The 14,445-nt window shown below is 56.2% G+C and overlaps 4 protein-coding genes across 4 annotated transcripts; 1 reads left to right on the forward strand and 3 right to left on the reverse strand.

The window, feature by feature from the left end:
- Nucleotides 1-399: 399 nt before the first annotated feature.
- Nucleotides 400-1,540, forward strand: LTHEOB_6397 (Dihydrodipicolinate synthetase; the record flags this gene model as incomplete). The annotated part of the gene is made up of 3 exons (XM_035515648.1): nt 400-851; nt 943-1,035; nt 1,105-1,540. The coding sequence occupies 3 exons, from the start codon at nt 400-402 to the stop codon at nt 1,538-1,540; spliced, it is 981 nt and encodes a 326-aa protein (XP_035372980.1).
- Nucleotides 1,541-2,057: 517 nt separating this feature from the next.
- Nucleotides 2,058-3,790, reverse strand: LTHEOB_6398 (MFS transporter; the record flags this gene model as incomplete). Its single annotated transcript, XM_035515649.1, has 6 exons — nt 2,058-2,859; nt 2,918-3,090; nt 3,146-3,249; nt 3,309-3,376; nt 3,431-3,567; nt 3,617-3,790. The coding sequence occupies 6 exons, from the start codon at nt 3,788-3,790 to the stop codon at nt 2,058-2,060; spliced, it is 1,458 nt and encodes a 485-aa protein (XP_035372981.1).
- Nucleotides 3,791-4,695: 905 nt separating this feature from the next.
- Nucleotides 4,696-6,496, reverse strand: LTHEOB_6399 (Qde-2-interacting protein; the record flags this gene model as incomplete). Its single annotated transcript, XM_035515650.1, has 2 exons — nt 4,696-4,795; nt 5,151-6,496. 2 exons carry the CDS (start codon nt 6,494-6,496, stop codon nt 4,696-4,698), a joined length of 1,446 nt encoding a protein of 481 aa, XP_035372982.1.
- A 5,257-nt stretch (nt 6,497-11,753) lies between these two features.
- Nucleotides 11,754-13,001, reverse strand: LTHEOB_6400 (uncharacterized protein; the record flags this gene model as incomplete). Its single annotated transcript, XM_035515653.1, has 1 exon — nt 11,754-13,001. The coding sequence occupies one exon, from the start codon at nt 12,999-13,001 to the stop codon at nt 11,754-11,756; it is 1,248 nt and encodes a 415-aa protein (XP_035372983.1).
- Between the last annotated feature and the right edge of the window lie 1,444 nt (nt 13,002-14,445).

Here is a 14,445-nt window from a genome sequence, read left to right on the forward strand (position 1 = left end):
ATGCGACCCGAGTCGAGCGGAAACAGCTTCTTTAAGCTCCAATTGCCAGAGGGCCCAAAATCAAGCAGCGTCGAATTCGGTGCAATGTTGCAACGCCGACAGCAGCTCATTTACCCCGCTTTTCCGACGTTGGCGGGCTGGCTGCCGGTGCGGGGCTGTTTTCCGATCCGCCAGCGAGCACGACACAGAGCTCCAATCCCACGCGCCCTGCCCCGCGCTAATTGTGGAGGCCCGGGACAATGAGGGACGACGATGCGTGGGGCCCCCACGCCCTATGATCATACATAGCGGGCAACAAAACCGTTTCGTTGGGAGGGAAAAAAATCTCCCAATCCCTCCAGCTCTTGCTTGCACTCCTCCTCTCGAACCGCAGCAACAACCCCCCTCACCCACACCATCATGGCCGGCGCACGCATCCCCCCCGACGGCGTCTTCGTCCCCGTCCCCACCTTCTTCAAGCCGGCCTCGTCCTCGTCGTCACTCCAGCCGGCCGTCGACGTCGAGACGCAAGTCGCGCACTCGGTGCACCTGGCGCGCAGCGGCATCACGGGGCTCGTCCTCCTCGGCAGCACGGGCGAGGCGATCCACCTGTCGCGGGCGGAGCGGCGCGACTTCGTCGGCGGCGTGCGCAAGGGGCTCGACGCCGCCGGTTTCCCGGACTACCCCATCATGGCCGGCGTGCTGACCAACAGCGTCGACGAGGTGCTCGAGTGGCTCGAGGACAGCCGCGACGCCGGCGCCCAGTGGGGCCTCGTGCTGGCGCCGGGCTACTTCGGCGCGGCGGCGAGCCAGGAGAATTTGGTCGAGTGGTATACCGTTGTTGCGGATAGGAGTCCGATTCCGATTTTGATGTGAGTTTGCTGGGAAGGAAGATACTGGGAGGGAGTGGACGGGGGGTGGGGTGGAGAGTGGGATGGAGTTGAGAGTACTGATGATGTGCAGTTACAACTACCCCGGCGTCACCAACAACCTGCTCGTCGCGCCCGAGACGTACGTGCGCCTGGCCGCACACCCCAACATCGTCGGCTGCAAGATGTGAGTCGTGCCCTCTCCCAAGCTCTTTTCCGCGTCGTTCTCGCTCTCTCTGACAACAATGCCGCACAGGTCCCACGGCAACGTCTCGCACCACGTGCAAATGTCGCTGCACCCGCAAATCAACGCCTCCACCTTCCGCGTCTTCTCGGGCTTCGGCCAGCAGCTGGGCCCCATCGTGCTGTTCGGCGCCGCCGGCGTCATCGACGGCCTGGCCGCCATCTACCCGAAGACGGTGTCGCGCCTGTTCAGCCTGGCCGCCAAGCGGCCCGTCGACGACGCGACCCTCAAGGAGATGCAGGACCTGCAGTTCCGCGTCTCCGCCGCCGAGGAGTTCATCGGCAAGAACGGCATCATCGGCATCCGCGAGGGCATCTACAGGGTGCTGGGTCTGGGCAACCTGGAGGGCGGCAGGCTGCCGCTGAGGGGCAAGCTGGCCGAGGGCGAGTGGGAGAAGTGGGCGACCGAGAATGGCGCCATGGGCGAGATTGAGGCGAAGATTAATTAGAGAGGTTGGTGGTGTAGAATGAAATGAGAGACGTGTTGAGATGATGATGATGAGGTGTGAAGTGTCGGTGTGAGATGCGACGTTACGCAAAACAACCCTGTTCCCGTGTCTGAGGTCCAGGCCAACCGGAAAGGGTATGGGCAAGCGAGTCTTCCCTCGGAAAAGATAAGCAATTTAGCCTCCCAATCCGCGGCTGAGTCTTGCGGAGCATGGATACTTTGAGCTGACTCAGGGTTGGTATGATGTGCTGTAGCCGCAGATACTCAGTGGTCCAGCTGTCTTCCGCATCAAGCAATGAGGCGATTTCGCTGGCCGTCGACAGAATGCTGTGCCTGGCGCAGTATGAATAAAGTTTCCTCGGGTATTGTAGTCAGGTTTCACCAAGCAGGTACGAAGTGAACGTAAATTCATGATATTTCGTAAGCAACTATTTCTCAGAACAGCTCCTCCTCTTCGTCAAAATCTCAAGCTTCCATCTACGCATCCTCTCCACCAATTCTCCCTCATCTACCACTGCTTAGTACACATACAAGTTCGTCACGCCCGGATCCATCTCCTTCATCTTCCGGTTCTGCCTCTTCAGCGCAAACCTCATGACCCACGCACACGCAACCACGCCAATCGAGAACCCAATACTCGCCAGCATCGCCGCCAAAAACCTCGGCGCCGCGGTATCCGGCCACAGGTACGGCGTGTACACACTCGCAATATTACCGAAAGTGTTGCACATGGCAATCGCCACCGCCTTCTTCTCATCCGTCTGGCCCAGCACGCTGGCCGTCCACGACAAAATGATGTTATTGACACCATACGTCGCTCCAACGAACAGCATAATCCCGACGTACCGCGCCGCCGTGTTCAGCGTGCCCACACCGATCGCAAAGCCGGCGCAGGCGATGAGCTTGGAGACGGTCGTGTGCCAGGTGCGCTCGTTGAAGCGGCCGGAGCTGTGCGAGACGAGGATGGACACGATGCCGGCGACGATGTACGGCGGGCACGTCAGCACGAGCGTCACCGTCGTGTCGAAGCCGAGCGTCTTGACCACCGTCGGCAGGAAGTTCTTGAAGCCGTTGGCTGACAGGTGCAGGTTGTCCATCAAGCAGAAGACCCACGTGCGCCAGTCGGTCGCGGCTTCGCGCAGGCCCTTCCAGACGGACGTGCCCGACTCTTGGCGGTCGGTGGTGTCGATGAAGATGCGGTTGTGCGCGAGTTGGCGCTCCGAGGGCGTGAGCCAGCGGGTTTTGAGGGGCGCGTCGGGGAGGAGGAAGAAGGCGGCGATCGACACGCCGATGGAGACGGCGCCTTGGATGATGAAGAGCCTGTGGGTGTGCGGTGTGGTTAGATGAGGTTGGGGGAAGTGCGGGAGGTGAGACGTACCATTGCCAGCCGGCGAGCCCGTGCTTGCCGTCCAGACCGGCGAAGATGCCCGCTGCGATGAGGCCGGAGAAGGCGCTGGCGAGCATGTTGCCGGTGTAGAAGATGGACATGCGAGTAGCGAGCTCCTTGCGGGTGTAGAACATGCTAAGCATGTAGAGAGCGCCGGGGTAGAACTGCGGGATTCGTTAGCTTGTGGGTTGCGTTCCAGCTTCTGCAAGCTGAACATACCGGAGCTTCCACGATGCCAAGGAGAAAGCGGCAGACAAGCATGGTCTTGTAGTCATGGGTCAAGTAGGTGAGCAAACTGACAATGGACCACGCCATGGAGAACCCTGAGAAGGACGATGTCAGCTGATCGTGTTGTCAACAGTGTTGGCATTGGTGTACTTACCAGCCATGAACATCGACGGTCTCACTCTGTTGAGGATCATGTTGGAAGGGATTTGTCCAGCCAAGTATCTGTTGTGGTTTTGGTCAGTCCATGCAAATGATTCGCAGAGGCAAGGTACTCACCCGACAAACAGAATTGACACGCAGGTATTGTACTGGTTGCCCTTGAGCCCCAGGTCTTTGGAAAGACTGTTAAGCTTGCCGTTGATCATAGCGTTGCGGTCGAGAAAGTTCATGAAGTACATGAGCCATAGGATGGGCTGAACAGGCGGTCAGCAGACATCTCCAACCACCACGCGTAGTACTCACCAGCATGTACCAGTCGATCTTCTTCACGATCGCAATTTCCTTCGGGTCTGTCTTCGAGTGCGCGCCAAACTCGTCGACCTTCTCTATCTTTGGCTTCACCACATCGTCTGTCGTCTCAACATGCTCGATGCGCTCCATCTGGGCGAACTTCTCGTCGGTGCTGTGCTTCGCCATGATGAAAGACTCGAGCTCTCAATCACCAGCAGGAGCGGCCCTGGATTAAGTAGAAAAGAGACACGGAGAGGAGGAGGGGATGGTGGGTTGATGATACGGAGGGCGGAGGCGACGTGCAGCTGCAGGTAGCGTGCAGCAGTCGGTTCGTTTACAGTGTTTTATCACAAACGCCTCCATCGCTTAGCTCCAGGCCATACCAAGGAAAAACGCTTAGGCCAATCCAACCCCATGGGGTAGGAAGTCTTGGCCTTTTTCGGAATCCCCGTGGGGAAGCGTGGCCAAGACGGAAAAGCTGCCTTGGCGCATCATTACTTTTCCGGGTTACTGGGACACCTGCTAATCCGGAAGCGAAAGGATGCGCGTCGTGACAGCTATGGAATTCTCCGACGAGCGGGGCATGCGGCACGGATCCATGCAGGCATCGTATGACCCAATTTGGGTTGTTGAGGGTTGAGGTGTTGTCTACGCCACATCGGAGAAGAGGCATTCGGTTAACGTGCCGTGGAAAAGCGAAATCCACATGTCGTACAGTCATTTTCAAGCTACTGATTCGGTAAAAGCAGAAACAGAAGGAGAATCCTCCCAGAAGGTGTGAGACATGGCATCCACTGCGTTGTTCACAGGCTGGGATATGCCACACCGCTGTTCACACTGTACATTGCAGAAGCTGCATTGTTTTGAAGGCTTAGAAATCTGTACCAATACACTAGTTGCGGCTGAAATTCATAGCATATCCATGTTCATTTCTGCAAACATGATTCACTGTTGCCAATCAGACAAGTAAAAAGTCAATTTCATAACTCCAATCGGTCCATTTAGTACACCAATACTGCAACACTAGCTATTTAGAGAAGACTTCCAATCAGTCACCGCACCTTGGCCTTACAATCCTAGCAAGATGCCTGTCAGAGTAGCATTTGCTCCTTTAGCTCCTCCACCTTGTGCACGCCATCGATCATGCCAGCAGCCAATGCGTTGTTGCCGCTGTTGTGAGCATGATCAGAGCTAATGAAGTTGTCAGCCAGTAGCGCCTTCAGCCCAATTTTCCTCTTGTCACCCTGGCGCAGGGCAACTTGCTGAGCATCGACAATGAAAACATGGTCTCCTGATCCACCGCCTCTGCCATGTTGTCTGCAGATAGTATATACACTTTTTGTTTGAGAACCTCTTGCAACCCCCTCCTATAAACAAGCCCCTTGGCAGTTACTCCGCAAAGCAACCACGGAGACAATTTCCATCCAGCTTGCAGTCCTGGACATGCACAAGCACACACATCTCAGACGTGTGCTTCTTGTTTCCACAGCGCCCGCACTCGACCCTCGCACGACAGTCCGGACGAGAGTGCCTACTAGAGCGGCACCGATTGCAGAAGACCCGAAGGCCCTTGGTCTGCGCCCTGGGAAACTGGTGGACGCCCCGGCACCTTGCACGGACCTCCTCGAGAGCCTCATAAGGGTGCATCGGCGGCGGCTGCTGAAGCTGGAGGCCTGCCACCCCCGTCACGATCTGGTCCTCCTCTCCGGATTCGCTGCCGCTCACCAGAGATCCCGAACCAGCCGTCGGTGGCGTACCCGCGGAGGACAGCCTGTTCTCCTCCTCTTCCTGCTGCTCGACCTTGCGGATGCCTTCGATGAGGCCGGCGACCAGGGTGCGGATGGCGTCATTGCCACTGTTGTGCGAGTGGTCCGTCGCGATGTTGTTAGCGGCAAGCAGCGTCATGAGGCCGATCTGGTTGCCCTTGGTCTGGCCGCCAGCGACCTTCTGGGTGTCAACGGTGAAGACGCTAGCGAACTCCGGCTTGTTGAGGTCCACGTCGAATTCCTCCCGCAGCCACTTCTCATCGTTTCTGCCGTCGTGGAACACGAGGGCCACGGGCCGGAGGCCGCCGGCCTGGTCCTCTGGACGCCTCGGGACCAGGAGCATCTCTCTCAGAATCTGCTTCGTCTGCTCGATCGAAGCAAACTCGGTCTGCCCGAACTCGAAGTGGTTCTCGCAGCCCTTCTTGCAGACATCCTTGTAGTACTGCCGGCGCGGGTTCCTCAGGTGGCAAAGCTCTTGTAGACGGACGTGTCGAGCGCGGGAATGGAGGATGCGCTGGTTGAGGTTGAGTCGATCGGCGGGCGGCAGGTCCAGGGGGTCGGAGACGCTGATTCCCAGCTCTGTCGGCGTGCTGATCTTGCGCGCGCGTTCGAGCCCACTGAGCATCCAGGGCGGGACCATCCACTTCTCGACGTCGATGCAGACGAGCAGGGCATCGTTGTCGAGGGCCCAGACCAGGCGGTCGGCGTGGTCCGGGGACGTGTAGTGGACAGCACGCTTGGCCTTCCCCTTCTTTCGCGAATCCCAGTCGTCCGCAAACGTATTGGGCGGGAGGGGCTGCCAGTTCGGGTTCGCTTGGGCTTGGGCAGTGTTGTTCGGCTCGTCTGCTGCGAGTCCGTCGGTCGGGGTCGGGCTGCAGGGATCGTGGGAGTTGGTCTGTCGAGGGGCGTCGCGATCCTGTGGCACGTTGGGGCGGTTCGGGGTGGGCTTGGGGGGAGGTGGAGGACCAGCAGGCTGACGCGCGCCTGGAAGGGCCGGCCAGGAAGCTGGAGGCGCTTGAGGAGAGGTCGCAGAGGGACGGTTAGCACCTCTGGCCACTGCAGCCCAGCTCATCGCTGGCTTGGGGGCACCAGATGAGGCGGGAGTCGAGTTCTTCTGTGCAGGCATGCTGAAGCGAAGTTTTGTTGATGTTCTTCCGTCGAGGAGAGCAACGTCGAGGAGAGCAACAGAATATATAGATAAGCGGAGGTAGGAAGTGAATGTGTTGTTTGTGAATGTATGAAATGTACGTGTACAAGTGTTGATTGGATATATCAGAAAGTGTTATGACCGAAATGTCAGGTGGCAGGGGACTTCTTGACGTAGAGTCCGCCTAGACAAGGAGAACGCTGTATATGTACTGGCTGCCGGGAGACTCTTGACTGCCTGTGGCGTGGATAGGCAGAAGTAGAAAGCTCAGAGTTGTGGTTCAGGGTCGCTGGGCAGCTTGCGGCGCGGGTAGGCAGAAGTCGAAAGCCCGGGGAGGTGGTTCAGGGTCCTCCCCCAGATGCGTACCAACCATAACACCTTCCCCATGAAGACATAAGCTATCGATAACAACCATTTTCTTTTTCGTGTCATGCTTCAGCTGCGCAATGATGAATTGCTGTATTGTCGGATAATGGGAAGGGCGGTGCTGGAGCCCTGGAGTTCGGATTTGGACCGCACAGTTTTACCTGACAGGAATGGCTCTGGTGATACTGTGCACAGCGGCGCAATATATGTAATCGGCCTGGATTCTGTTTGTTGTGTATCTATCAGAAGTTTGCCCGATTGTGTGCAGTTTGTTTCTCAACTATGCCTGACATCGCTATTTGTCAAGAACGGTGATCTGAAACGCAATGAGACAACGTCTCTCAACTTTGCATGCGACAAACGGAATCAGAGACAAACCCAATTGGGTCGCCTACAATATGCATGCCATGTTGACGGAAGAAAGCCACAAGTCCAATCACGGCATATAACCAGTCGTCTTGTATTACCGTCGGTTGCAGAACCCAACAATATACATCAATCGCCGAACAATTCACGATGCTATTTTCCAGATGATACACGGCAAGTGCTGATTCTCTCGCAGTTATTCTTTCACAACTCTGGTCATGAACGCAAAGCAGTTTACCCGGTGTGCAGTTGCAGACTGGTGGCGTTGAGATTCTCCTCGTCGACCTCTGGCCATATCACTCTTCACCAGCCTGCTGTGCTTGCTGATTCCAGGCAACAGATTTCAAACCCGCCAACTCCATGTGTTTAGAGTTTCCACAGAGTGACCAAAATAAAAGCTTGCAAACGTCACAGCTGTCCGCAACGATCGCAAAGCATGAAGAGGACCTCGCTGCGTAGGACACATGCCAGCTCCTGAATTTCAAGTAATATGAGAACATCTACGCAGCATCGCGGTCGTGGCCGTTGTTGTTGTTGTTGCCGTTGCCATTGGGCTTGCGGGGAGGGTCGCCACCTCCTCTACTCTGGTACTCGCGGGCACCATGGGGCGGCGGATGGATGTGGTGCCAGCCTGAAGCGGACGTCATGGTGTAGCTAGCGTGCACTGTCAGTAGAGGACAATGGCGCATGCTGTTCCGGTCCGTAGAAAGCGAGAGCGAGTCGGCGCCCAAGTCCGACGCGGGTCCGCTGATGTGGCTTCTGACGCAGCTGCATGACGAGCCTGAGCGGTGCGCAAATGTCAAGTAGGAGGGCTCCTGCAAGATCACATCCAGGCCATCTACGAGCGAATGCCAGACTCAAGCTCAAGGCTCGTTGCAGCAAGAAGTATGAGCATGCGGACCGCTCACCTGTGACAGCAGCACCAGCTGCATCATCCGCCGTCTGCTCTCAGCCAGGAGAGGCAACAAGGCTCGCTGCACATTCGCCAATCCTGCCCCACCGCAGGCGCGCTTCTGGGATGCCGTGAGCAGCTGCTCTGCCCGCTGCCGGACACGGGACGCTGTTTTAACGCGCCTTCCAGGCCATCGCCGCGTCTGAGCCATGCGATGCAGTGCTTCACCCTCCTGCTGATGAGACGTAGCTGCCAGAAAGAGAGCCTGTCCGGCCCCAATGCTGCACGCCTGATGCACCGCCGTGCCTGCGCGGCTCCAGGGCGTTCTGCTCAGTTCTTTCACATGCGCAAAGCTGTGGCCGTGCCTGCCGACCGCTCGCCAAGCCTGCTCGAAGCGGAAGGCTCTGTGGGGCGTTGGTGTTGCCCAGCCAGGCGACGCTCCCGTGCCAGCACCCATTGGTGGGCTTGGCGCGCCTATAAATACCCCCCGATGCCTCGCCCAAGGCTCCTCTTTTCTTCTTCAGCTCTCTTTGCCTTTTGGCTTAGATCAAGTGAAGTAGCTGTTCTTTTTAGTTTAATCTCTAGAACGTCCCTACGCGGGATTTGCTCTTTTGATTAAACTAGTTTTTGGCACCTGGTCTCGGGCGCTCTGAGCTCCGCTCATCGTCCAGACCACAGTGTCGCCTCTATTGCACTATCTGAGGCTGACGCGAACCTCTTTTCGTCAATTACCTGGCCTTAAGCCGGCTTTTGAGGAAGAGAAAAAAAAAACTGAAATCAGAGACGGGTGAGCAGCAAAGTGGTTAACATGGTGAAGGCATGATCGCAGCTGATTAAGCCCGAAAACGCGTCCTTGCGGTGGTAAATCGCGCTCGCAAACGGCGCGTCGTTGTCGTGACGCTTCGTGTTGCGCAGCCGTGGTGTTGAGCCTGCGCGACTACCGTCTGTCACTTGCGCAGTGCGCGCTTGCGCATCATTCTACAGCAGTCAAAATCTCTGCAAAGGTCTGTTCAATTGGCTTCTTTGGCACTGCTTATCGCGCTCGGGGTGGCTCTGCCAGATGGAAGCGCGTCTCGTCCTCCTGTGCCGGCCGCAGTGCCCGTCAGCTCGCCAACACGGCCGCTAGCCGCGTCGCAATGACATCCACGACCAGCGTCTCGTTGCAGCGGTGACTTGCTCAATGACCTTGCATTGTAAACCCTATCGCCCTTCGTCCTGGATCCGCAGAGCGAGACTCCACATCCTCACTCTGACCCAGAGCCCCGCTGTGACCGACAACTTCGTCTCAGCGAGCCTCGCCACGTCCAAGCAGCATGTTCCGCTGCAGCACCGACGCAGTTGTATCTACTTCCCAGGAAGAGGGGACCAGAAAGTACTTCCAAGCGTTCCTCAAGCTCACAATGTCACAGCGCAGCTCTACCAAGAGAACGTTCGTCTGACCATGCAGAAGCATCCGTCTCCGTTCGTCGCTATTCCCTTCGTCCCCTTCGATCACGGCAGCTCCGTGTTACAATTCTGCAGGTTCACCTCGCTCGATGCACCACGCCCCGGTTGGTTTCGGTGACGACATACACATCAGCACGCCGCGGGCTATCAAGGCCGCTTCTATGCGTCTGGCAGGAACAGCTGTGCTGTTATTGACGAGCGACGACTCTGGGTGGGCACACTTGACAGGTGATAGAGTGACAGCGGCTTTGGGCCGCCGACGGTGCGGTGTTCCTGGGGCTCGGGGGACGCACATCTTCCTGCCAGGCGAAGCTGAACGGCCGCAAAGCGGAGGAGCCGAGCGAAGTCGCGGCGATACCGGTGCTGGTGGCAAACTCTCCTCTTATGGCAAGTCATCCAAGAAGCTTGTGCACAAAGCCATCCGTCTCACTAAGATTCATAGAAGTGCACATGACTCCCCAGCGACAGAACCTTCAGCGCCCGCCACACTGCGAAGCCCGAAAGCTGCTCCACCAAGCCTCTCTCCGGCTCCTTGACGGATAGTGTGACCTTCTTCAACGCGGTGGTGGCCACAGGGTAGAGTGCAGAGACACATATACATGGAGCTGTCAGAAAGGGACGTGTGGAAGCTGAAAATTGGCAGAAAGTTCTCCATCAAGCGCAGCGGCTCGCCTCCGATCGCGCTCGGAGTCTACAAGCGTGGCAGCTGCGTCAAAATCCTAACTGGCGACATTGGCGCCATGTCTGCGAGGCTCGCCATCTCTCAACAGCGTCCACCCTCTAGAAAGGCGGCACATTGTCCAGATACACTGCGCTCGGCGGCGGCTTCCGAACGACGAACACCAGCTTGCACCACCTCTTCAGGCACACGCCGGCGAAGCGAGAAATCGAGCCCTGACAGTAGCCGCCGCGCTCACCCGCCAGTTGTCCGCGAACCTGACACAGGCCTCTGCGTTGCAGGCCTGGCTTCGCACCCTTCTCGTGTCCGTCGCCTTGCTTGGGGCTGTCTGGTTCGGCAGCAAGCAAGGTCTCTCGTGCACTTCCCAGCTTTCCCTTCAGATTGTAGTCTTCGGCGGTGCTTCCTCCCAAGGTGAGTGAGGAGAGGAGACTAATGTACGGCGGGTTTGAACTGAACTGATGACCTCTTCAAGGGACAATGACAACCAGCAAGATCGAGCGTTTGAGGGCGACGACAACTTCGAGAACGCCCAAAAGCTGACAGACTGACCGAAATGATGAACCTAATTTGGCAACGAGAGTTATGGAGCCGACTAAAACACTCCAGGAAGCCAGAAATCGGCTGAAAGTGCGACAGCACTTCGCGTCGAGTGATGCTTAACGACGGAACCGGACACACACGGGACAGAATGAAGAACGAATCGCGGTTGGCGGCGAGTGATTCGAAACCCCAAAGTGTGCCCGAAATATTCCCAAAGCTGGGGAGATCATCCATGTCATCGTTTAGTGAGAGCGACTGGACCTTGACGGAGATATGTCATTTTTGGTTTAGGCCATTGCGGCGAGCGAGTGTATGTGTGCCCAGGAAAGCTCTGTCTCGTACTTCATGGAGGCTTAAACCGCGTCTAATACTCAGGATCAATGGTACCACCAAATGGTACTCAGAAAGGCTACGGAAAAAGGATTCTGAGCATGTGGCAGGTTCTCATCATGCCTTACGTCGGACGCAGCCCGCGAAGTTTCCATTGGAGCGAACTCGGTGTATGAGGGCTCAGCCGTCGGGCTACCAGTCAGATCGCTTCCACAGCATACAAGAAGGAGATCTGTAGGCTGTGAGCTATGGGTGAGTATATCATTCAAAGGTGGGAGACATCGCGGGGTTGCTATATCACAAGTGCATGGCTACTCATGCATATTTCGAACACCACAATTTTTCAGTCAGGACATTTTTTATATCGCTAAAGCTACTCAAGGGGTTGTACTGAAGGGATCCTTGCTCATGAAGACCCAGAGACCTTCCACAAGAACCGTTCCATCAGTACGCGAGGCATACATCCTCCCCCTCGAGTTTTTTTATTTTATTTTTTTAAGCAGATCTCTCTCTATCTCTATCTCTATCTCTCGCTTACATTCAAGCTCAATAAGCCTCGTATCCAACCATCCGATCACAGAAAAAAACCTTCAAAACAGTCAGGGGCTCGCTCCTACTCAACCCCTCGCGTTCTCCTCCGTCCAGTCAACAATCCTCCTCCACAGCCAAAGACACGCGCTCGCATCGGTGTCGCCAATCGCCTGCAGCCACCCCAGACGCCTCACATCGACGAGGTGCTGGACGTCAATCGTCGCGCCCATGAGCTGTCCTCCCGCCGGCAGGCGGCCGACGCAGAGCACCGCACCCCAGGGGTGCGTCGAAAGCGGATCGTACTGCACATCGACGAAGAACTGGCGAATGCCGTCCGGGGGGCCGCCGGTGGGAGGAGTAGTCTGGTGGTCGTTGGTGGTGGTGCTTGCGGTGGTTGGGCCGGCGGGGGTGGTGGTAGCGAGGTAGATGGGCGAAAGCCTATCCTCGTCGTCATCCTCGCTGCTGATGAATGCAGGGAGGACGGGGTCCAAGTAGGTCATGGGAACGTCGGTGGTCGTCGGGTCCGGACGGTCGTCGAGGTCAAGCACCTCGGGGAGGCGGTGGTGTGCGGCGTAGAGAACCTCCCAGATCCAGAACTCCCTGGTGTTGGACGGGTTGGGGTTGAGGGCGCCGGCGTGGTGGTAGTTGGTGTTGTAGACCATGGGAGGAGGCGCCGCCGGGGTGTTGTTGGTGTTGTAGACCATGGCAGGCGCCACCGGGGTGTTGGTGTTGTTGTCGCCCTGGTTGACCGTGGCGGCGGTAGTGTTGTCGGCGGCGACGTCCATGGCGTCGTCGATCTCCATCTCGTTCGTGGCAGAGGTCGGGAGGGCCGCCGCCGCCGCCGTCGTCGTGGGAGCGTTGAAGGCAGAGGTGGCCTCGTTGGCGGTGGTGTTGCGGGATCCCGAGGGCGCGGTGCTTGCTACGTTCTTCGCGGTCTTGGTTCCAGCCGCGGATGGCTTGGGCCTAGCGGTCTTGGTGCCAGCTGCAGATGGCTTGGGCCTAGCGGTGATGGTGAAGGACGCCATCGGAGGTGCTTGAGGGGATGGGCTGCAGATACCGGTGTCAACGACGATCGTCGAGCCTTCGCTCTGAGAAGCGATCTCGACATCGGGAGTCGCTGACTTTGCGTCCTTCTTGCGATTGAACGTCGCGAGAGGCGGTTGAGCGCGGCCTCGGAAACTCGTATCTACAACTATCGTCGACTCGCTGCTGCTCTCCGAACTGACTGAGCATGCGTCGTCGTTGTCATCTTTCTTGGGCGTCCCGGCTGTCGACCTACGCTTGATGTAGGGCTGAACGTCATCAGTGGTACTTCCGCTGCGGAGACTGACCATGGCTGTTGCTTTTGGGGTTGATCGTTCGGTAGGAAGGTAAGAAGTGTGTGTCGGGGTGGAGAAGTAAAGGAAGGGCCGGGGATGAGCAGGAAAGATAAGGGAGCGAGACTCCAGTGAATGTCAAGGTGTTCACCCTGGACAATGCATTGTTCGTGTTACCTGTCCTAATTTTCACCCGTTATATAGGAGTGTTAAGAGACTATGTCGAGAACACCTTCGTTTGCTTCCTTGTTGTTGTTGTATTGCATTTTGGCGCCGAGATTTTGGGCCTTCTAGGTCGTCAATGCTGCTGCTAAGGCGGCGGGGAACTTCTGGAACATTGTCTTCCTGATCTGCCACTGTTTGTGTTTGTTTGGAATAAAAGTCGTAATCGAAGGAGAATCGAAGACATTGATATTTGACAATGTACAGTATATACCCAGCTTGCCTCAATCTGAATGCAGTACGACACAAGGCTAACTGACCGTATTTACACTGAGTATCAAAAGCTCTGTCAGGTATAAGGGGTATGCAACTTTAATGGGTAGCTTCAATCGCTTCAAAAAGCCCTATGATAGGTTGGTAATGATGCTATTATGACCGGCAGCAGCAGCAAAGACAGCGTAGCCAATCATTCAATCAGTGGCGAATATCGTGAAGTTGGCATCTCCGACAACATATAAATTCTCGAGGACGTGGTAAATGTGTTAGTGCACCTGAGAGTTGAGCATGGGTTGTGTGGATGGTGATGACGCGCGCAAGCGGGGGGTGAGGTTGTCGGATATAGGTAATTGGGGTGCGGTAGACTGTAAAAGGGGGGCGCCGTATAGAAATGGATCCCAAATGTCGATCCGTCCGGGCATATGAACAGATAATCAGACAGACTGAGAGTAAATAGATTGGGGTGCCTAAAAAACGTCCCGAGGAATTATTGTTCGTCTCAGACCTTCGAACCTAGAAGTTTACCTCATACGTAGGTCAAGAGGATGCAGCAAGAGCTTTTCGGAACCTTGAAGGGAGAGATGAGGTCAGTTATCAGGGGAAAACTGAAGATAAGATGAAAGGCAAGGGCACGAGTAGGAGTGGTGTAAGCTGAACTCTACCTTTTTTTTTTTTTTTAGGTAGCGCGTGGCTTGAAAGTGGCCAACAAGCCTACACAGGCAAGCCTTGCAATGACTTGTCCAGATCGGAAGGAACCAAACAGTCAATAAATCAATCAACGACCCTACAATTAAAAAAGAAAAGAAACAAGAATGGGAAATATTGAAAGCTGCCGAGTGGGCAATTTTACACACCAATCGGTAGATGCACTGTCCTAGAATGAATGAAGGAATTGCCTTAGAGCTGACAAAGGTATTCTCAAAGGGAAATCTCTACGACATGGCCAAGGTCGATTATCTATCCTTTCAGTAAAATTCACAGAGGTAGGAGATCTGGGGATGGATCATCGCTATAAAATAACGCA

This window comes from Lasiodiplodia theobromae, assembly GCF_012971845.1.
Source record: "Lasiodiplodia theobromae strain AM2As chromosome Unknown scaffold_18, whole genome shotgun sequence".
Classification (NCBI taxonomy): domain Eukaryota; kingdom Fungi; phylum Ascomycota; class Dothideomycetes; order Botryosphaeriales; family Botryosphaeriaceae; genus Lasiodiplodia; species Lasiodiplodia theobromae.